At 44.9% G+C, this 23,927-nt stretch overlaps 1 protein-coding gene across 3 annotated transcripts in view; it reads left to right on the top strand.

The window, feature by feature from the left end:
• MOB3B (MOB kinase activator 3B) overlaps positions 1 to 23,927 on the top strand; it is a 96,443-nt gene that overhangs the window by 48,252 nt on the left and 24,264 nt on the right. For 2 of the 3 annotated variants that reach the window (XM_081177038.1, XM_081177039.1), the window contains exon 2: positions 1,641 to 2,209. In XM_081177038.1, the coding sequence (XP_081033164.1) occupies positions 1,792 to 2,209 (418 nt within the window). In that variant the 5' untranslated portion in view covers positions 1,641 to 1,791. The remainder of the gene's footprint in view (positions 1 to 1,640; positions 2,210 to 23,927) is intronic. The other variant, XM_081177040.1, reaches the window with a different exon arrangement.

Raw genomic sequence — 23,927 nt, 5'->3', positions numbered from 1 at the left:
ACGAAAACTTAACGTTGGTGGCAGTTGATAGGCTAGCAGTCACTACGGGGCCATTCCTGTGACATAATGAGATACTGATTAGCAGTCCTTACTGTGTTTAATGTATCAGGATGCATTGGAAAAGGGAGACACTGTAATTTCTGGCTTATTTTTATTGTCCTTATTTCTATAGCTGTTTTCCAGTCTGTAAACGGGCAGTATAACAGAATCAGCCTCTTGCCTCTCCATTTCTTAATTGTACTCAGGGTGGATAAAAATCAATGTGATTTTTTTTATTTATTTAAATCAGATTTTTTAAAAATTTAAATCGGGGTTTTTTTTATCTAAATCAGAATTTTTAAGTAAAATGCTTTTGGAGGAAAAATCTTTCTAAAGATAGTTTTCTGTTTAAGTTACATTATAGTCCAAAGGCTGTTCATCAGGAAATAAGGATTTGTTTTAAGTTTTTCCTGTGTGCTAAAACTCAGTCTAAGTTTTTTTAAAAAACAAACAAACGTTTAACCACGTCAGTTAACAAACATGGATACATATGCTATAATATTACTGCTTTAGTTAAATAAATTGTTTAAATTGTTATTAAGGAAATGATTATTTTTCTCCTTCCAATAAAGTACAGCAGAAAAGTTGTCCAAATATAAACAGCTATTAAACCTCACAATCATTTCATAATTATCTGTCTATGTATTTCTAATAGTATAACCAAATCAGTAGTTTTTGATATAACTGTTAAAACTACTCTGAACATTTATTATTATTCCAAAAATGAAACCTTCCTCTGGTTATAAATATTAAGATTATACCAGCAAGAATGAGTCTTTCTTTTTTTTAAAAAAAGAAGATTTAAATCAAGTCTTACTAACTAATGATTTAAATCAAGTCTTGCTGACTCGTAATTTAAATCGATTTCATTTAAATCAAATCCACCCTGATTGTACCTGTTGATATGCAAGCCACCTTTTGGCATCCTTGGGATGCAGTGAGGTAGCATATATGGGACGGAAATTCCAGCAGCCCTCAAGTAGTAAAGGTAAAGGTAATGGGACCCCTGACCATTAGGTCCAGGTGTGACCGACTCTGGGGTTGCGGCGCTTATCTCGCTTTATTGGCCGAGGGAGCCGGCATACAGCTTCTGCGTCATGTGGCCAGCATGACTAAGCTGCTTCTGGCGAACCAGAGCAGCACACGGAAACGCCATTTACCTTCCCGCTGGAGCGGTACCTATTTATCTGCTTGCACTTTGACGTGCTTTTGAACTGCGAGGTTGGCAGGAGCAGGGACTGAGCAATGGGAGCTCACCCTGTTGCGGGGATTTGAACCGCCAACCTTCTGATTGGCAAGTCCTAGGCTCTGTGGTTTAACCCACAATGCCACCCGCGTATATGGGACGAAAATACCGGCAGCCCTCAAGTAGAGCTCAGTTTAATTGAAGGGGGTGTGGGGAGAAGAGACTGAAGCTTGTCTGGCTATCTGAAGTGGCTTCTTGATATGGGTGTAACTCTGCATAAACCTATTAAGTAACACTTTTACCCCGGTAGACTTGCAGGTAAAGGTAAAAGCAAACAAAAAGCAAACGAGTGGATGCCAAATTTACCACCAACTTGCAGATTTTATTCATTCACGTTTTGTCTCTGAACTTTCAGGACCATGAAGTCTCCCGGGAGAACTTTCAGCAGGAAGAGCTAGTGGACCAAAGGATCTCCTGCCGCAGTTGAAACCCACTTTTACCTTGGATATACCAGGGTATTCTAGTGCCTGATTGTTTGCTATAAGGAAACTTGAAGACTGTAAGACATGTCCATTGCACTCAAACAAGTTTTTAACAAGGACAAGACGTTCCGCCCCAAACGGAAATTTGAACCTGGGACCCAGAGATTTGAGCTCCACAAACGAGCGCAGGCCTCGCTGAACTCTGGGGTGGACCTGAAAGCAGCTGTGCAGCTGCCTGGTGGAGAAGATCTGAATGACTGGGTAGCAGTTCACGTGGTGGACTTTTTCAACAGGATCAACTTGATCTATGGAACTATCTGTGAGTTCTGTACGGAGAGGACCTGTCCTGTGATGTCGGGGGGCCCAAAATATGAATATCGGTGGCAGGACGATCTGAAGTACAAGAAACCTACGGCATTGCCAGCACCCCAGTATATGAATCTTTTGATGGACTGGATTGAGGTGCAAATCAACAACGAGGACATATTCCCTACTAGTGTAGGTAAGTTTACACTTGTGTCTTAAGAATCGCATGCCGCACACGAGGTTCCTCTTAAGACTTGTTGGGTATGGTGTTTGGCTCAACCATCGGCCTACTCTTCAAAATCCCTCGCACATCCCTTATTTGAATCTCTGTTGGGTTTCCAAGTCTCCCCACACCATGCAAAGCCCACACAGCGGTGCTCTTTTCAGTCGGCAATTTGGAGGTTGGAACAAAAACCATGTGGTGGGGTTTGCAAGGCCTAAAGAAGCATGGAAAGCCGGCTTTGAAGGAGAGGCATGTGAGGGATTTTGATTGTTGGGGGGGGGGAACACACCTGTTGGTCATGTGATGTCACTGTGACACCACACGAGTGACAGATGGGTTGCCTGAAGTCCTGTCACAGTGGTCTGCAGGGTTCCAAAAAGCTGGTGTAAGGTCTTGGTGTCAGGTGTGCGTGCAGCAGCCAGGCCCTGTGACCAATAGGACTCTGCAGGACTGGGGCCTTCCTAAGTTTGTTCTGAAGAGGAAAGGCGCTGCCCCACAGGTGAGGCCGATTGGTAACTCACAGCACCTGGTGGCAAGAGCTGGGAAGGGGTATAAGGTCAGCATTTCCCTTCGGCTCTTTGCCACAGCAACACGTTTCCTGCCTTAGGCTTCTTGCTTCCTGATCCTTGAACCTCAGCTCCTTGACTCCCTGCTTCTTGATCCTTGGACCCCTGACTTCATGCCTCTTTGCTTCCTGACCCTTGGACCCTTGGCTTCTTGATTCCTGGCTTCTGGACCCCCATTCCTGCTCCCAGCCCGCCATTTTGCCCCTAGTCCTGACGTCCCCTGCCAGGACTTCGATCGCCCGTGAACTGCACCATGACACTTGGTTGATAAAGAGGTATGGAGAACTTGAATGTTTGCCATGCTTTGGGGGACATTTTGATTTGTCACAATACAGTTGTACCTCGGAAGTCGAACAGAATCCATTCTGGAAGTCCCTTCGACTTCCAAAACGTTCAGAAACCGAAGCGCGGCTTCAGATTGGCTGCAGGAAGCTCCTGCAGCCAATCAGAAGCCACAGAAGCCCTGTTGGACGTTAAGGTTCCAAAAATAGTTCGCAATCCGGAACAGTCACTTCTGGGTTTGCTGCTTTTGGGAGCCAAAAACATTTGAGAACTATGTTGTTCGAAAACCAAGGTACAACTGTATAAGCGTTGTCCAACTCTGGGTTTTGGAGTTTTATGGACCAAGCTACCCTTCCTTTGTAAGTACTTTTAAAGTTTAGTTTTGCAATTTACATGGATATACATGTGACCCTCAACTTACACTGTGGTTACATTCTGGGAATAGTGCTGAAAGCCAGTGTTAGAAATCAGCTGGGCCCTAATTTTAGACTACTGTATATGTAACTTGGCAAAGTGAAGAGTAACCGTACTGAGATTTATTAGAAATATATTATAGTGTGTTTGGGAGAAGGACGACTCACAGGTGGGATATTTATGCCCTTGTGGCTTGTTGGATGGATTTGTTAGGAGACACTTGCGGACAGCAGACGCTACAAGGAAATGCCAGAAGCGTTCTATTTGTTTGGGTGAACAGGTGGAAGCTCTGTTTCCCAGTGATTGCTCTGTTTCCTTTTGTTGTGCATTGATGGGAAAGGCAACAAACTCCATTGTTACAAATTAGCTGTGCGTGTTTTTCGACTGGTACCGGTCCAATGGCGACCATTTGTGGATTTCTGGATTGCCAGGTTGGCGACTAGGGAAAGCAAACTGTCACCTGGAGAAGGACCTGAAAGATTTTCCTTCAACCTTGAATTTCTTTTATTTGGGATTGTTTTATTTGAGGTTTTAATGTGTTTGTAAACTGCTTTGAGATTTGTTCTTTAAAAACACAAAGCAGTATAGAAATGATATGAATAATAATGATAAATTCCACAGCCAAAAAAAGAGGTGTCTGTACATTCCATTGTGGCGACCGTAACCTGGGTTTAAGATGCCATTTGGCGATTAGATAATATATCTGAGTTTCTAATTCTACTTATAGAGGTATCAGTGCTTCTGAAAGCAGTAGGTGTTACACCAAGCCCCATCTTATTCTCAGCAACCAAGACATCTTAGACTAACCTTCAATGCCTCTGTTTCCATGGAGTTGCAGGTTGCAGCCATAGCAAAGGTGGCATTTTTCCATCTCCGCCGTATTAAGCAGTTGGTCCCTTACCTTTCTTGCCCTGATCTGGCCACAGTGATCCATGCGACGGTCACCTCCTGGCTTAATTATTGTAACTTGCTCTACGCGGGGCTGCCCTTGAAGTTGCCCTAGAAACTCCAGCTGGTGCAGAATGCTGTGGCGAGGCTCCTTACGGGGTCCTTGCCTCGGAAGCACATTCATCCAGTGCTATACCAGCTGCACTGGCTCCCGATGGAGTACAGGGTCAGGTTTAAGGTGCTGGTTTTGACCTTTAAAGCCCTATGCAGCCTAGGACCCACGTACATACGGGACCGCCTCTCCTGGTATGCCCTGCGGAGGACCTTAAGGTCCACAAATGGCAACACTTTGGAGATACTAAGTCGCAAGGTGGTTAGATTGGTCTCAACTAGGGCCAGGGCCTTTTTCAGTACTGGCCCCGACTTGGTGGAATGCTCTGTCACAAGCGACTAGGGCCCTGCGGGACTTGACATCTTTCCACAGGGCCTGCAGGACAGAGCTGTTCCACCTGGCCTTTAGTTTGGACTCAGTCTGACCCTTATGTTTCCCTCCCCTAATGGTTTTAATCTATGGGCGACTTTTAAAATGGGGCTGCATTTTAAATTGCATTTTAACCTGTATTTTAAATTGGTGAGGTTTTTTGTATTATGTTTTTATTGTAATTTTACTGGTGTTAGCCGTTCTGAGCCCGGCTCTGGCCGGGGAGGGCGGGATATAAATAAAATGTAGTATTTATTTTTATTACTAACAAACAGCACAAAGGCCCCACATGTGCTGAATGTGGGCCTATAAGGGGCAGCAGCAACTCCTCTATATGTGCCTGAACTATTTTGTAGTGAATTTCCTAGTTATTTGCCATACTTAAGATGCTCAAGATAAGCAGGTGTGCATATCTCTACATTTTCCGGAATATTATTTGCGGTCTCCTTAAGCAATTGCCTGCTTCGTTTTTTTCCTAAATCCCTGAGGTGTCTTTGTGAGAGATTGATTCCTTGCTGCCCCTTTCAGAACGAGTAGCTTTAAGGAACTGTATCTTTCCCAGCCTGCTCCCTCTTGTTCCAGGACAAAAGCCAAGAACAAAGAAATCAATACATGATCTCCTGCCAGCTTCCTCTTACCTCAAGTCTATTTCATCTCTGAAGGCAGCAGTAATAGCTAGGGGAAGGAGTTCCCTCATCAGCCTTGGGCAAGCAGGAACAAGAGTGCCACTATTTTAAAAGACATATCTGTAGCATGGGGCTAGCCAAGATTTATGTTTGGGGGGTGCACAGGACACCCCCCCACCTGTCATCATCCTCTGTCTGGCTCTGCCGAGCGGATTCGGAATGAAACGTCTCAACAGCTGCTTTGAATTACTTTCTTTTGACTCCCAAGTGCTCAGAAATACCTGTAAAAATTTTCCATCATTTGAAAACTAGGAAGTTAAGTGAACATCAGGTAGTACCTCAGTTAATGAGTATGTTATGCAAAATCACAAAGAACACGCCTTTTCCCCATCTTGGTTTTTTTAAAAAATCAAAACTGAAACAAGTTTTCTTGGATTTGGTGAAAACCTTTTCAGCACTTCCTTCTCAAAATCCTCCTTTCCCCCATACATACATAGTTTTCCCCCCACTGTTCACTAGGTACTTGTCCACCAATTTTACCTAAAAGAAAAACTTCTGTTTTTTTCACAAAAACTACCTTCATCATTCTCCTTACCCCCAACTCATTATAAATCATTTCCTAGAAGGGATTAAGTCACTTGTTAATCATTTCTTTCTTTGGGTAAATGAAACTCCTGTTTATCTTGCGGGAGAATACTGCCGGTGTTTCTTTCGCAAGCACAGCTCTGCTGTTGCAAGTGCAAAGAGCTAAAGGCTGGTGAGACTTTCAGATAATGGACTTACAGTGGTACCTTGGTTTACGAACTTAATCCGTTCCGGAAGTCCGTTCTTAAACCGAGGCACACTTCCCCTAATGAGCCCTCCCACTGCCGGTGCCCTTCCACCATTTGGCTTCCATTCTTAGACCGGGGTAAAATTCGCAAACCGGGACACTACTTCCAGTTTTGCACAGTTCGTAAACCGAATTATTTGTAAACAGGGCTGTTCTTAAACCGAGGTACCACTGTAATTCCTGATTTCACTTGAGCTCAATGTGGGGATGACCAGAAAGGTGTTGACAGGAAGGGTGCCCCTCCTGTATCCTCAGAAGGGTATGCCTTTTTTTTTTAGGAATGAGAGGGCTTGGCATGGAAATATCTGACCCATGACCTGGCATGGCGTCATTTTGGATGCCATAGTAGTTGTGGCCAGGGTGATGGGGTGGCAGAATCTGCCAAATTGGTCCTCAAAGTCTTATACCAAGGAAGTGGCCATAAAGTTCTCTGTGGGGCGTTGGCCTTGGGAATTATAAAATGGACAAGTTGTTACCAAATGTGCCTCATCAATCAGGAATGGGGACCTTGTGGCCGATGCGGCAATGAGACATTCCATTTTGACAACCGCACCCTTGGTTTGAGGAGCCATCGCGGCGCCTAGCTTACAGTATATCTTGAGTTTCTAACGCCTTGAAAAGGTATTAATGAGAAATGACTACCGGGAGTGGTGTGTGCCCAGTGGGGCATGAGAAAACAGCAGGAGTCCTTTTTGAACCTCTGGTGGGTTTCCAAGTCTCCCCACACCTTGCAAAGCCCACCCAGCGGTGCTCTTTTCAATCTGCAATTTGGAGGGTGAAACAATAACCGTGTGGTGGGGTTTGCAAAGCCTAAAGAACCAGACCAATACAGTGGTACCTCGGTTTAAGAACAGTCCGGTTTAAGAACAATTTGGTTTACCAACTCCACAAAACCTGAAATAGTGTCCCAGTTTGAGAACTTTACCTCGGTCTAAGAACAGAAGCCGAATGGTGAAAGGGCACTGGCGGCGGGAGGCCTCATTAGGGAAAGCGCGCCTCGGTTTTAGAACGGTTTTGGTTTGAGAACTGGACTTCCGGAACAGATTAGGTTCATAAACCGAGGTACCACTGTAGTTCCATCTAGCTCAGTGTTCCCTACACAAAATGGCAGGAGCTGCCCAGGCAGAAGTTTCTCCTACCTGGTGATGCTGGAAATTTTATGCTGGGACCTTTTGTACGCAAAGCAGGTGACCTGTCCCTGAGGCCAGTTTGCTTCACCTGTCCCTGTCCCTCTTTTCGTGGATGTGGCAGCTTCTTTGTCTCTGGAAAGGGATTTCCCCCACCCCCGTTGCAGCAGATGGTGCGAGAGGCAAGGACTTCCCCAGACTGTGTATCACAAATGGGTCAACCTGGTAACTTTTAAGGATCTAGTTGTATGGCTGGGTGCCTAGTTGTTAACAGTGAATTGCAATTTGATGTTGCGTGGTGTTTCAATGCAACACACCCTAATTCGATTCTTTTAGGGAAGCACGTGTGTGTGTTTGTTTGCTGGATTTGTGCTCCATTAGCGAATGGACTTTGCAGAAGGAAAGTCGGCGAGGAATTCACAGAAGCCGTAGATGTTTTCTGGGTTAATCTTATTAAAGCCACCCTCTTTAATTTTGCATGCATCCATGCACGGTATTTAGAGGAGGATTTCAAGAAACGCAGTTAAGTAGGGCTTTGGTTAAAGAGTCTGTTGCAAAGGGGTGGGAAACAATTTCAGGGAAAGCACAAATAGCTGCCCCCACCCTTCCCATTCTTCTGTGCCTTATGATGGATAGTATTATGGGATTGGGTGAGCTCGGGGATTGCCCCTATAAAGTTGGAACCTGGAAAAGAAGACAGTTAAAATGACCAAACCATTTTCTTCTGTTAGGTAAACAGCCAGGTCTATTAAGTGCCTCCTTTGTTATGTGGACTAGGAGCAATATGTTGCCCCAGGAACTAAATATCTGGAGGCAAGAACAAAGAGGGCCTGTCTTTCTTCCTCCCTGCCCTCCCTTGGCTGGAGCTGATGCCATGGAAGTGGGCTTCTTGTGCAGAAGAGTAGGTAAAAAGGTAAAGGACCCCTGGACGGTTAAGTCCAGTCAAACTCGACTATAGAGTGTGGTGCTCATCCTGCTTTCAGGCCGAGGGAGCCAGTGTTTGTCCGCAGACAGCTTTCCGGGTCATGTGGTGGCTTCCTGACAGGAGTCAGGTGTTCTTATCTACTAAAAAGGTAAAGGTAAAGGACTCCTGACAGTTAAGTCCAGTCGCAGATGACTCTGGGGTTGCAGCATTCATCTCACTTTACAGGCCGAGGGAGCTGACATTTGTCCGCTCTGCAGACAGTTTTTCCGGGTCATGTGGCCAGCATGCCTAAGCCGCTTCTGGTGCAACGGGACACTGGGACGGAAACCAGAGCGCACAGAAATGCCGTTTACCTTCCTGCCACAGTGGTACCTATTTATCTACTTGCACTGGCCTGCTTTCGAACTGCTAGGTTGGCAGGAGCTGGGACAGAGCAATGGGAGCTCACCCCGTCGCGGGGATTTGAACTGCTAACCTTCTGATCGGCAAGCCCAAGAAGCTCAGTGGTTTAGACCACAGCGCCAGAAGGGTACTTGCTGTGCACATTCCCAGCTCTTTATCCTCCACTGAATCTAGGACACATTTCAGGCCAGGCCAAAACACTCGAGGAAGGTATGAAGCAAGGGCAATGAGGTGTGGCTGTTGAAAAGATGGTGTGGCCGGGGAGGATGTTTGGCCTCCCTAGAACCAGACGTAGAGGTCCGGAAGGCTGGATTTAGCTCCTCAGCCTGCGGTTCCCGAACCCTGAACTAACAGGAACACTCATAATAAAGTTGCAATTTCAGCAGTGGTGGACTTTGGGCTTTAAAATCTCAGCAGTTCCCCATGATCCACATGTACATACTTTGTAACTACCATAAATCTGCCTTCTGTGATCCAACTGTGAACAGAATGTGAGTAAATTACCTTTATATACTTTATACAAGATTGTGGCGTTTCTATTCTTTTAAGAGGGATATATGGGAACTTACCAGGAACCTAATATTGAGAGGCTTAAGCAAGCCTGCAACCATCTACCCACTGTGCATTTAAAAGGGGAATGCAAAACTCTGCTAAGTTCCAGAACTTGCTAGCGCAAGTTAGGAAGGATATTAATAAACAATATATCCTCTCCTGCCTCCCTGGACATTCTCACACCATATTCTGCTGGTGGGAGGAGGAGTCTGTTTTTCTTGGACATTCCTTACAGCTGTATGACTCCTCTTGTTCCCTTGATCAAGGATGGTATTCATGACAGTTCAACCCGCACGCTGTCTTTGGGCTCACCAATCAACACTGAATCTTTTGTGCATTTTGATAGCTAACAATGTCAGGCTGCGTTGTCTCGTCCCTGAAGCAGTTTCTGTCATCGCCTTATATTGCGAGGAGCCTGTTCCGGAGAATCAAGAGAACACCTTCTGTCTCCCTCTCATTGTATTCAAGTTCCATATTTCTTGTCTTGGAACAATAAGCTATATGCTCTCATTCTATCCTCCACCCCCCGTTTCTGTTATATGAAACAAGCCAGAGTATTTGTTAAGGCCAGATGTTGCAACACTATTTAATCATTATGTCTAATTACAGTTAACTTCCCCCAGCAGCCTCACGTGAGCTGTCTGGATTTAGTGGACCAAATTTTACTTTGCTAAACTGAAAATATAGATGTGTGTCAGATAAGTAAAGAACTGGAGCCGATTAAAAATTTCCTTTCGGAAAGTTTGAGCCTGCTTACCACCCTGTTGTTGTTGTTTAGTCGTTTAGTCGTGTCCGACTCTTCGTGACCCCATGGACCAGAGCAGGCCAGGCACTCCTGTCTTCCACTGCCTCCCGCAGCTTGGTCAGACTCATGTTTGTCGCTTCAAGAACACTGTCCAACCATCTTGTCCTCACCACCCTAACTGAATTAATTAAGAGACAAGAAGCTGCTTTCCTTCACATAACAACTAGCAAGTGTGTGTTTTATCTATGCACATGTGTCTTTTTGCAAATGCTACACCTCAACGTTTGTCAGTGATTCATCCTCTTGCATGGCAGCTGTTCTGATGCATGCAAACAGTTTTCCCATATGGAAAAAAACACAGTGGGTCCCTTCCTCTTCATGCTGTGATCATAGCTATTTTTCTAGAAAAAGTGATGCCGGAACTCGCCACGAAGTGCCACACTTTTAACATTGGCTGTGTGTGCTGGTACTGAGTACCATTGAGTGCCACCAGGAAAACCCACTGGCCAGAAACCACATGAGAAGTGCTGGAACTGAGTTCCTGTGAGTTCCTCCTGAAAACAAAAAAGCCCTGCCATTGACCATCAAATGAGTGCCTTGGGCCCCCAAATTTGGGTGCAAACCAGCACCTGTGCACCTGGGAATGCCATTATGGCTTAACATAACATTGTTACTGGTGGGATTTTATCCACGAAAGTGGCCAGAGCAACCACTTCTAACAGATTGCAATGCTTCTACACCCCTTTGCATTTAACACAAGATTTATTTCATTTATTATTCCATGGAGGTGAGAGCTATTCCACTAGATTTCCACAGGTGGCTTTTATACTTGTGCGAAAGCTCCAACAGAATATGGAAGCAAACAGGGAAGTGTCAGGAAACGGAGTCAACAGCCGTGTGAATGCAACCTTAATGTCATTAGAGTGTTAGTTACAGGTAGGTAGCCGTGTTGGCCTGCCGTAGTCGAAACAAAATAAAAAAAATCCTTCCAGTAGCACCTTAGAGACCAACTAAGTTTGTTATTGGTATGAGCTTTCGTGTGTCGTTGCCCTCAAAGTCTCCGAATGTTTGCCCCTCTCCCCTTTGGTATAGGGTGAATTTTGTCACACAAAATTGGGGAGCAGATTTCTGTCTCAACACGAGACAAGCCCCCCCCCTTAAAATGGTAATTCAGAAGGCTCTGAAACTGTTAAAATCATTTGACACCTAAACAAAACACCCCAAAACCTGCTGGGTGAAGGCAGAAAGGAATGGCTGGAGATCTTCTGCTGCTAAACTGCTGGCGTGGGAACAGGACGGGCTTTTGCAACGAACTCCATGAGGAAGAATAGAGAAGACACTGTGAGGAAGGCATATGTGCAATGGGGGGTTGCAAAGAAACGGCTCACTCTTGCTGAACCAGTTTGCCTGCTATTTCCTTGCGCCTGGGGATCACTTTTGCCAGACCTATGTAAATTTAATGGGCGCTTGTCTCGGCTGACAATTGAGTGCCTGCTGGAAGAGGAACAAGATACGCAGCTCAGCAGATGCCAGAGGTTAAAAACACGAGGGATGGAGCTACAGAAGAAGAGCTAATTTCAGCAGCCCAGCCGACTGCTTTCTTCTGCGTCCCACCATCTGGCAAATGGCAAACACCCCGCTTCATTTTATACCGTGTCACCCTTTCATGTTTAATTGGTGCTCTAGTCTTGCACAGATGAATTCCATAATCTGCAGGCAGCGCTTTAGACAAGACTCGCTTCTTGCAAACTCAGTGGGTGTCAGGAAACATAGGAACGTAGGGAAACACAGAGCTACAAGGCTTTGTGGGGTCCCTGATATGACCAGGAGGGTCTCTCATCATCGTGTTTCGACTTAGGGAAAATAAAACCCAGAATCATCCCCGTTTTCCTCAGTATTTAGTTCATGTACAGAGCCAATGCACACCCGTAGTATGAGTCGTTTTTAAGCACTGGTTTTTGCTGTAGCACCTCAGAAGTCATTGTTCTTTTACGCCATAGCTGTAGAGAATGTGTGCAAGCCACAAATGTGTACAGCAGTGCCTTGGTTCTCAAATTTAATCCGTTCCCGGGGGTCCGTTTGACTCCCGAAATGGTCAAAAAGCAAGGCACAGCTTCCGATCGGCTGAAGAAGAAGAAGAGGAGGAGGAGGAGTTTGGATTTGATATCCCGCTTTATCACTCCCCTTCAGGAGTCTCAAAGCGGCTAACATTCTCCTTTACCTTCCTCCCCCAGAACAAACACTCTGTGAGGTGAGTCGGGCTGAGAGACTTCATTGTAGGAGCTTCAGACCTTCGGCTTCCAAAAGCCATTTGCAAACCGGAACACTCACTTCCGGGTTTGCGGCGTTCGGGAGCCGATTTGTTCGGGAGCCAAGCCGTTCGACTGCCAAGGTAGCACTGTATTTTTGAATTAAGGACAGGGTAGGTTTTCACTTGCAAAAATTCTGACACCTACTGCTGAGTAGCTCTGGGCATGTGTGAAGTGCCTTTCCTTGCAAAGAATACAATTTCTTTTCCTTGCCCGTCCAGATGCGCTGTGGAAACCAGTATCCTATGCCTCAGCCAGCAAACGTGCCCCACAAGAGAGGTAACAGTGGGGTGCAGAGGCAGGCAGTTTCTTGTTGAAGTGTTTCTGCTCTGGGCTGGCAAACTTGCTGCATCCCAGCCGAGGGTTTAATACAGAGAGGTATCCTTTCACTTGCTTTTTTTCTTTGCAACTGGTGCAGTGCGAACCCAGAAGCAAGCACCAAGCAGTTGCTAGGAAATGCCCCAATCGTGCCAGATTCACATAATTAGCAGGCCGTAACGTGCCATTTTGGCTGGCCGGGGTTTGTGGATAGCGGCACATGGCAAACGAACCTGAAGACCACAAGAGTTAGAAGTCTGCAATGAATGTTTGCAAGCTTGCCTGCCAACAGATATCTGTTAGTCACATATGCCACATCGACAGCCAGAGAAAGAAAGAAAGAGAAAGAAAGAGAAAAAAAGAAAGGAAAGAAAGAAAGGTAACAGTTTACTTCCAGTACGTAGCAAATACTGGCTGTAAAATTGACCCATTATACGGTATATGGTTACCAGTTCTGGATCTGTCAGAGTCTTTTTCCTTTTAGAATTGCATCAAAGGTCCAGCTTTGCCAACCGCACCTTTTCCTCATCATTTCTGAATTTATGAAAGGACCCTCACCTGGATAAATCTCCTTCTCCTCCCCCTTCCCACCCCATCCTGAGGGCCTTGACCCACAAGCCTTCCAAGATTTGAAGCCAGGTGTGTGATTTAAAAAAAGCACAATTTCAATTATGAAGATACATTAAAAAGAAAGAAAGAAATACAAAAATACAATGTAATATATTCTAAAAAATTCTTATATAAATATACAGTACATGTGATTATTGTAATGCATACACTAGTGGCCAAAACTGTGGAAACCTTTTGGGAAAAGTGTATTTCCAAGGTTTGATAGCTCATAACACCACTTTTTTTTTGAGAAATACCATAACCATTGATATATAATTTTATGGTATTACTCCAAAAAAAAAGGTGTTATGAGCCATCATTGCCAAAAACAAGATGACACCTGATTGGCTTTCTATAAACATTCCCTTTTCTGGTTATTTGGCTATAACTTTTGATAGAATACAGATAATTGGACAAACTTTGTTGCATTACATTCTTCATTAAACTATCTCTCCATTGAGATATATTTTTATGGCATTAGTCCAAAAAATAAATAAATGGTGTTATGAGCCATCAAACCTCAGAAATACACTTTCCCCAAAAAAGTTTCCACAATTTTGGCCACTAATGTATGTAGATATTAATAGCCTACTATATTTTGTATAGACTTGTTCCAAATGTCATTTATCCAAAATGTATTTATCCAAGTAAAGTCTCCATCTGTAAGCAGTCTGTTCAGAAAATTGCGAGTGCTGTCGAATTGTCAATCCGTTAATTAATATCATATCTTTATTCTTCCAGTTCGTCAAATGGCCACCATTAGGGCATGTAGAATCCATTTTCATTGTTCCATTAACTTCCATACAATAGGTATATAATTAAAAAGAATATTCTCTGCTGGAAGTTTAACTTCCTCTGTAGAATCATACAGCTCAGCAATTTCTCCCAACACTTAGTAAGTATAGAACATTGTACAAGCATTTGTTTCAAAGGGGCACTTTCCTTGCCCCTTCTCCAGCAGAAAGCTACCTTAGATAGTCCTTTTTTATATACAAACGTAAAAGAGTCCAGTAAATTCCGAATATGGGGGGGTTTTTTGTAGTATAAGCAGTGCTTTTTTCTTGAAAAAAAGGTGGAGGAACTTACCACGAGGCGGTACATGCCCAATCGCAGTGCCAACGCTCCTGGGCTAAATGTAAGATGTGATTAAGAAACTCAAGCAGACGGTGATCTGGTTTAGAAATGGCCACAGCTTTATTGGGTTACAGATATAGATGGATTTTTCGCTCAAGCATTGGGTTTATATTTTTGGGGGGGAATCAATTATTTAATTTAAAAAATAGGTAGGGGAACTCAGTTCCTGTGAGTTTCTGTTCAAAAAACCCCTGATATTATTATTAATAATAATAATAATAATAATAATAATAATAATAATAATAATATATACCCCGCCCTCCCCGGTCAAAACCGGGCTCAGAGTGGCTAACATCAAATCAGGCAATCAATTAAAATACATCCTAATTTTTTTAGTTTAAGGTCCATTGATACCTTTGATATTGAGGCTAAAACACTTCCCCACTGTCTAGGAAATATTGCAAGTTATGATTCTTAGTTCTCATGGGTAACCAGGAGAGTGAAAGAGGCTCTTTGCAGGTCATGCTTGCACCAGATGTTGGGGCAAACCTGGGGTAAAGTTAAAGGTAAAGAGACCCCTGAACATTAGGCCCTTTCAAACTGCTAGGTTGGCAGGAGCAGGGACCGAGCAATGGCATCTCACCCCGTTGTGGGGATTCAAACCATCGACCTTCTGATCGGCAAGTCCTAGGCTCTGTGGTTTAACCCACAGCGCCACCCATGTCCCTTGGGTAGCCACCCCCATTTTGCATGGTCACCTGTAGAGCTGGAGACCTTAGAGCAGGCATGGCCAGACTTGGCCCTCCAGCTGTTTGGGGACTACAACTCCCATCATCCCTAGCTAACAGGACCAGTGTTCAGGGATGATGGGAAGTGTAGTCCCCAAACAGCTGGAGGGCCAAGTCTGGCCATGCCTGCCTTAGAGCAGTGTTCCCCAACCTTGGGCCTCCAGCTGTTTTTGGACTACAATTCTCATCATTCTTGACCACTGGTCTTGCTAGCGAGGGATGATGGGAGTTGTAGTCCAAAAACAGCTGGAGGCCCAAGGTTGGGGAACACTGCCTTAGAGGATCTTGCCTGTTGATAATTGGAGAAACAGGATGCTGCAGGGCCCCTTAAATCAGTTTTAGGGCCTACTTGTTCACGACTGGCTGGGCCCTTTCGAAAACAACGCAGAGAACCCATCTCTTACAGTACGCTATCCATTTGTTTCACATACAGACCCCAAACCCCACACGGCTACTTAAAATAAGCTGTCACACCAGGAAACCCGAAAGAATGCTTTCATACCGAAGGCACTTTCATAAGTTGAAAGAATCAGCTTCTTCCAAACATCTGTGTGAGTTTTGGAAAGCGCATCTTTGTTGTTAAGAATGGATTCCTTTCGATGTTGGGATGGGGAACCCACTTTCCCCCTAGAAGTTGCTGAACTACAAACCCCACCATCCTACAAACCATGCTGATTGGGAGCTGATATAAGTTGGAAACCCACAACATCTGGAGGAGCCACAGATTCCCCATCTCCGTTTTAGTGTGTGTCAGGGTGGATTCCATTTAAATCAAATCGATTTAAATCACTCGTCAGTAAGACTTGATTTAAATCATTGTTTTTCCAGAAAGACTCATTCTTGCTGGCATAATCTTAATATTTACAACCAGAGGAAGGTTTCATTTTTGGAATAATAATGTTCTGAGTAGTTTTTACAGCTATATCAAAAATGACTGATTTGGTTATACTATTAGAAATACATAGACAGGTAATTATGAAATGATTGTGAGGTTTAATAAGTTATCTGTTTATCTGGACAACTTTTCTGCTGTACTTTACTAGAAGGAGGAAAATAATCATTAGTAACAATTTAAACAATTTATTTAACCAAAGCAATAACATTATAGCATATGTATTCATGTTTGTTAACTGATGCGGCTAAACGTGTTTTGTTTTGTTTTGTTTTAAAAAACAAAACTTAAGACTGAGTTCTTTCACACATGAAAAACTTAAAACAAATTCTTATTTCCTGTTGAATAGCCTTCGGACTATAATGTAACTTAGATAGAAAACTGTCTTTAGAAAGATTTTTCCTCCAAAAGCATTTTATTTTAAAAATCAGATTTAAATCAAAACAATCCGATTTAAATTTTTTAAAAATCCATATTTTTTACATTTTTTAAAATAAAAAAATAATTGATTTTTATTTGCCCTGGTGTGTATTCATGTGCTTGCGGGTTGTTGTTTTTTGAGGGGGTGGAGGTAAGGGTGTGAGCCTTGAGGCATTATGTTGTGAAGTGAAATCCCGAGGTGATTCCTTGAGGACTGTTGAAAGTGACCCGGAAAGTTAAATGGGTAAAAAAGAAAAGCAGCCAACTTAGAAGAAGTGCTTTGCATATCTTTGGGAAAGAAGTGAATCAGATACACCTCACCGCTGACGCATGGTGCTTCATCCTCCCTACTCATGAGTTGAGTTCACACGGCCACTTCATTGCACAGCGGCTGCTCAGACACGCTCAGAACTTGAAATTCTGCCTCTTCTAGTGACTCTACGTTAACCACACAACATGAGAGGTCCGGTCTTTCATGCTGTTCTAGCAACAGCTGCAGAGAGCATATTTAAGGGTGGTGAGATTTCATGCGCTGCTTTCCAGGCGTTCGTCTTCCCAGAGGGTCGGTAATGTTGACCCAGGAAGGACCTGTATCTGCAGAACGACATGGACTTGGCTCACAAAGAAGGACAGGTCGTGGCTTTGGAGAGATGCTCAAACTTAAGTTACTAGAAACTGCCATGCTTCCTGTAACGTTCACATGTCTGCATCTGTCCAACAGATCTACTTGAGCTCTCTGACATGTTTAGTGTTACTTGCTTTCAAAAGTGTGATCGGCTTCAAGGTGGAGTCGGGATTTGAACCACAGTATGACGTGGGTGGCGCTGTGGGTTAAACCACAGAAGCTAGGACTTGCCGATCAGAAGGTCGGCGGTTCGAATCCCTGCAACGGGGTGAGCTCCCGTTGCTTGGTCCCTGCTCCTGCCAACCTAGCAGTTCGAAAGCATGTCAAAGTGCAAGTAGATAAATAGGTACCTCTCCGGCAGGAAGGTAAACGGCGTTTCCGTGCGCTGCTCTGGTTCGCCAGAAGCGGCTTAGTCATGCTGGCCACATGACCTGGAAGCTGTATGCCGGCTCCCTCAGCCAATAAAGCGAGATGATTGCCGCAACCCCAGAGTCGGCCACGACTGGACCTAATGGTCAGGGGTCCCTTTACCACCTTTACCTGCTACCCTGCTACCCTGCACAACTTAAATGAAACTAAATGACAACAACAATTATTTTATTATTTATACTCTGTCCATCTGACTGGGTTGCCCCCAGCCACTCTGGGCGGCATCCAACACACATAAAAACATAATAAAACATCAAACGTTAAAAACTTCCCAAAACAGGACTGCCTTCAGATGGCTTCTAAAAGTTATATGGTTGTTTTTTTCCTTGACATCCGAAGGGAGGGTGTTCCACAGGGAGGGTGCCACTACTGAGAAGGCCCTCTGCCTGGTTCCCTGTAACCTCACTTCTCACAGTGAGGGAACCACCAGAAGACCCTTGTAGGAGGACCTCAGTGTCCAGGCTGAACGATGGGGGTGGAGACGCTCCTTCAGGTATACTGGGCCAAGCCATTTAGGGTTTTAAAGATCAGCACCAACACTTTGAATTGTGCTCGGAAACGTACTGGGAGCCAATGTAGGTCTTTCAGGACCGGTGTTATGTGGTCTTGGCGGCCACTCCCAGTCACCAGTCTAGTTGCTGCATTCTGGATTAGTTGTAGTTTTCGGGTCACCTTCAAAGGTAGCCCCACGTAGAGCAGGAGATAACCAGAGCATGCACCACTCTGGCAAGACAGTGCGCAGGCAGGTAGGGGCTCAGCCTACGTACCAGATGGAGCTGGTAGACAGCTGCCCTGGACACAGAATTGACCATCATGGACATCTTTGAGTTCAAAATGACTCCCAGGCTGCACAGCTGGTCCTTCAGGGGCGCAGCTTGAAAGTGTAGAGCCACCCAGAGTGGCTTTTAAAGGAAAGCTTTAAAGCTAAATACATTTAAAAACAACCACCAAAAACAAAGCAAAAAAACCCTGTAGCTGTTTTATAAGACTGTATCAGCTGAATATTTTATCATGAAACCAGTCTTGGCATGATAATCAGCTTGAAAAGACGACGACTGGAAGCTCTGTCTAAATTGCAGCGATTTTGTTAGTGATTTCTGTGCAGTTTGACCTCATCAAGGCATGGCATTTGGCCGCTCCTCTGAATTGCTAATAACGATGCATTGTTTTGAGCTCTGAGCTTCATTAGGCTACCTCCGTCATCGCTGGTCGCAACTCCAGGCAACTTAAGAAGATTAGCATCAATCCCGTCTGGGTAGCAACCTCTTAATGTCACAGTGTTTTGACAGGGTTATATGAGCTTTTTAAAGGAACTCTTAAAACGGGAGTGGGTTGTGTGCAGACCCCCAAGCAGCCTTGCGTTGGCAACAAATGTTAGATATTGGGGGTCTTGGACAGGGAACCTGGCCCCTGCAGTGACGGCTTGGAGCTTGAATGCTTTGCCGTCCTGATAATGGTAGTTCTCTCCCCCCCCCCCCAGATCGGGGATCCCTTGAAACGAGGAGAGTGCAGGGGTCACAGGCGCCTGCCACAAATGGCTGCCGCATCTGAAAAAGGAGACAATGCCACCAAACTATGTGGACACCTCCTTCATCCAAATCAATGCCTGCCACTGCCATGTTTGCTTGAAGTGAGAAGCTCTTCGTTCAGAAAGGGAGGGAAGGGTGTCCAATCCTTGCATCCAGTGAAATGTGGGCATGTTTAATGTGGGGCAGGATAAGGGCAGATCTACATTTCCATTTGCCCCACTGCTTTCCCCCGGGCAAAGCCTGTAGTTGCGAATGGCAACTGGGTTCTCTGCAGATGTTTGCTTGTTCCAATATTTATCCTAAGCCGTTTTTTCCAGGGAAAAGGGGCAGGGCAAAGGCAAGCCCGCTTGGACCCGTACCTAAAAAGTGTGGGGCAAGTGGGAAACCACTTGAACCCATGCTTTCTCGGCACGCAACAAGTGGACGAGCCCTAAGCTGATGCAAACAGGAGCTGAGCAGGAGGTAGAAACAGTATTGTGTGCATTTTTGCGGGTTTTTGACTGGGTGGCCCTGCAGGTGTTGCTCCCATCAGCTCCAGGCAGGTTTGCTAATGATGAGAGATGATAGGAATTTGTGTTCCCCTGCCACGCTGCATCCTGTTGCTGGGCAGTGATTTGGATCTGAGATCTCCAAGGCTGTGTTTTGTAAACAAAGAGAGCTGGACCTGTTGCAAGCACATGAGTCAAAACTGCGGTTAAAATCTGACCCTTGGAACCTGTGGTTTTTGTCTGCCTTCCTGCTAAACGCCAATATTGCTGCTGACACAACATTTATCTGTGGTTAAAGCGAGAGGGATGGTGCTGAAATTTGCTTTGGGAAGTTGGAAAATGGAACAAATGACCTAGTAGTCCATTTGCAACCCCTGAACTAATAAAAGCCACTTTTTGGAACCAGTGGTACCTCGGTTTTTGAACGCCTCTGTAGTCAAATGTTTCAGAACTCGTACGCCGAAAACCCAGAAGTGCCTCAGTTTTCAAACGCGCTTCGGAAGTCGAACAAGAAACATGGCTTCCATTTTGAGTTTTGCGTATTCAGGCTTGCGTTTTGAGGCTTTCAGTTTTCGAATGTTTCAGAACTTGAACGGACTTCCGGAGCTGATTATGTTCAAAAACAAAGGTACCACTGTATAGTGGAATATTGTACAAGTTTAGCACCCATTTCCATATTGTTTGCAAGCGAATTTCCCCACCGGAAGCAAGTACCACAGAAATGAGCCCTGAGCTTCCACTATTGCGTCACGTGAAAGCTTAGATATATGCACTTAACAATTAAGGGAAATTCGTGGAAACAGAATGAACTACCATGTCAGGGCAGCCAAAGCAGAAAGATGGGAATTTGGGGTGGGGGGAGATCCATGCAGATAAACTCTACATAGAAATTTTCAGAAAATCTCATAACCCACTGCATATAGAAAACTAGATATTAGACAGAAAGGCTCTCACATTGGCCTCCCTTATTGTTTTCTGTGTATTGTGAAGCCTGTTTTCCCAGGAGGGAATGTTCAGACATGCAACTCCTCCCTGTCGTCTGATGCGGTCTAAAAACAGCTTGATCACCTTCCCAAATGTTTGTTTTAGATCATGCCAGAGGTATAAAGGGAAATGTCTGCCATGAGTTGGTACCCAGTTTTTTTCCTTTTTGCAAGTTACTACTTGTCTTAAAGTCTGTTAGAGTGTGTGTGTAGTGTTTGGGGTGGGGGAGAGATTATGATGTTTTAATTGCTTTCTCTACATCCAAGAGAAAGGCACCCGTGTTAAAAAATCTGACAACCAGCAATCGGTTGTTTGAATGAACCCTATATTTACTAGTAATTTTGGCAATGGCATTGCTCAGATACTGATCTGGCTTCTCGCTTTGAAGCAGCAGCTGTTACTGTCATACGCACGTGAGCTGGAAACATTAAAACGAAATGATGGTGCATTTGTGAAAAACCAGGATGGGTAGGAAGTGGGTGGGAATCTTCTTTTAGAATGTGGAAATGAAAGGTTTACTTGTTATCTTTTCTGTCATCTGCCGGACTGGATGCCAGCTTCCCCTGTGATTATGAGAACTCGGCAGTTAATACACACGTTGTCAACCTCCTTCCATTCTTTTTATATAGGCAGATCCTGCGTGTGTATGTGTGTTGAAGAAGGAAAAGAAGATTCTTTTTAAGTTTCCAAGGAAAAAGTGACCAGTGTGATAATAACCTTGAGGATTTGAGCAAGGGCTTATCAAAAAGTTGACATTTAGAAAGTTAAGATATACTGATGAGGGAGGAGCTTGTAGTCCCTTTTTCCCCTGTTCATTCTTTACTTACTTTGTTTATTTCTTGCATATTAGTTTGCTTCTTTTACTGTATTGTGAAAAGAAGAAGCAATTTAGAACAGGGTGCCTAATCGCTTGGTTGTATTGTTTTCTGATCGCTTGGCAGTTTCTTGTGCTGTCTCACTACCAGCGCAAACCTATTCACGTTTACTCGAAAGTAAATTCCGTGGCCTTCAATGCAGCTTACTCACGGCTGAGCGTGTTTTCGGATTGCAGCCGAAGAGTGTTGGTTTATTGATGAGAACATTAGATATTGGAATAAATATTTATGGGATGGGAGGCGGGGAGGCAGCAGAGGTAAGAGCACAAATTACATTGGCAGTCAGTTGATAAAGATGAACAAATGTTCCTTGAAGCTGAGTCGGTTTATGAATTTGGTTTTCTCTATGCTGAAACACAGCTATTTTGTGTGTTTGAGGTGTCTTTAGGTTATTTTCCCATGTCTGTACTCTGTACATTCTTGGTTCTGTTTCTTCCCTTAGAGACCATTGCTTCTTCTCATACTGACTGTGAACACAATTAGATGGTTATTGTTTTAACTTTGGTTTTAAGAATTCAGCCCTGACCATGGGTCCTGCTGGCTAGGGCTGATGGGAGTTGCAGTCCAAAAACAGCTGGAGACCTCTAAGTTTGGGAAACCCTGGTCTACTCCGGTCCCCTGCGATGCAGGAATCTCAGCTAAAGCATCCATGACAGATGGCCATCCAATCTCTGCTTAAAAACTTCTCAGGAAGGAGAGTCCACAACCTCCCGAGAGAGACCGTTCCACTGTCAAACAGCCCTTACTGTCAGAAAGTTCTTCCGTATGTTTAGTCAGAATCTCCTTTCTTGTAACTTGAAGCCATGGGTGCGAGTTCTGCCCTCCGGAGCGGGAGAAAACAAGCTTGCTCCCTTTTCTGTGTGACAGATATTTGAAGATGCCTATCATATCTCGGCTCACTCTCCTCTTTTCCAGGCTAAACATGCCCAGCTCCTTCAACCATTCCGCATAAGGCATAGTTTATCTCAGGCATCCCCAAACTCGGCCCGCCAGCTGTTTTGGGACTACAATTCCCATCATCCCTGATCACTGGTACTGTTAGCTAGGGACCATGGGAGTTGTAGTCCCCAGTGGCGTAGTGTGGGTTGTCAGCACCCGGGGCAAGGCAAGTAATTTGCGCCCCCTAACCCGTGGATTTGCGCCCCCTAACCCCCAGATGTTGCGCCCGGTGCGCCCGGGCCCCCCTGCACCCCCCACGCTACGCCACTGGTAGTCCCAAAACAGCTGGAGGGCCGAGTTTGGGGATGCCTGGCTTATCTATTTGCTTGTTTTTTAAAAAACCACGATGTTTTATAGTGTGATGCATTTTGCGATAGGTCAGTATAGAAATACTTTTATTAATACATAAAGAAATAGAGAGGGGTAATCATCTTCACTTCAGCCAATTTTGTGAAGCAGAAATAAATCTTCCAAGCTCTCTCAAGAGGAAATATAAAGCGCAGAACTTCAGTTCAACTAGCTGAAATGAGCTAGTTGAAATCCAAGCGCTTAATTAATTACCTCTTTGGGCACATAATGTCATACTTGCATTCCTTCTGCTGAAGCTGCAGGGCAGGGTTTTTCCAGCATGCCCAAGAATCATCTGTTCACTTCTAATTGTCTTCCAACTCTAGCAAGATTACAATTAGCAGCCCTTTTCCCAAGGATGTCGTTGTCAGGAGTGCGTGCAGGAGCCAGGCCCTGTGACCAATAGGACTTTGCAGGACTGGGGACTTCCTATGTTTGTTCTGAAGAGGCAAGGCGCGGCTGCACAGGTGAGGCCGATTGGTAACTCACAGCACCTGGTGGCAAGAGCTGGGAAGGGATATAAGGTCAGCATTTTCCCTTCAGCTCTATGCCACAGCAACATGTTCCCTGCCTTGCTGCGTTTGGTTTCTTGCTTCTTGATCCTCGGACACCTGACTTCGTGACTCCTTGCTTCCTGATCCACAGACCATAGCTGTCAACCTTCCCTTTTTTTGCAGGAAATCCCCTTATTCCAGCGCCGCTTCCTGCTGCTTCCCGCTGCTATCCCGGATTGTTAGATATCCCATAGACTGTCCCTGGGACAGGTGAGGCTGCTGGTCCCTTATTTTCAAATTTGAAAGTTGACAGCTATGCCTCAGACCCCAGACTTTGTGACTCCTTGCTTCTTGATCCTCGGACCCCTGACTTCGTGACTCCTTGCTTCCTGATCCTCAGACCATTGGCTCCTTGACTCCTGGCTTCTGCACTCCCATTCCTGCTCCCACCCTGCCATCTTGCCCCCGGTCCCGACGTCCCCAGCTGGGACTTCGATCGCCCGTGAACCAGACCGTGACAGTCGTTTAAAGTTGGTGTCAAGGATCCCCTTGACTATAAGAAGAGAGAACACAGTACGGAGTGCTCACGCTCCGAATAACATTCGCCCACAGATACATGCTGTTCTAGGCAATTATAGTTTTATGTGAAGATTTATTTGCAATCCTGGCAATGATTTAATTCCTCCCAGGTAATTCCTGCCGAGATTGCAGGGGTTGGACTATGTGACCC

The sequence above is a fragment of the Podarcis bocagei genome, assembly GCF_964188305.1.
Source record: "Podarcis bocagei genome assembly, chromosome: 17".
NCBI lineage: Eukaryota > Metazoa > Chordata > Lepidosauria > Squamata > Lacertidae > Podarcis > Podarcis bocagei.
Note: the sequence above shows the minus strand (reverse complement) of the source record. Positions and strands in the feature narration are given on the sequence as shown.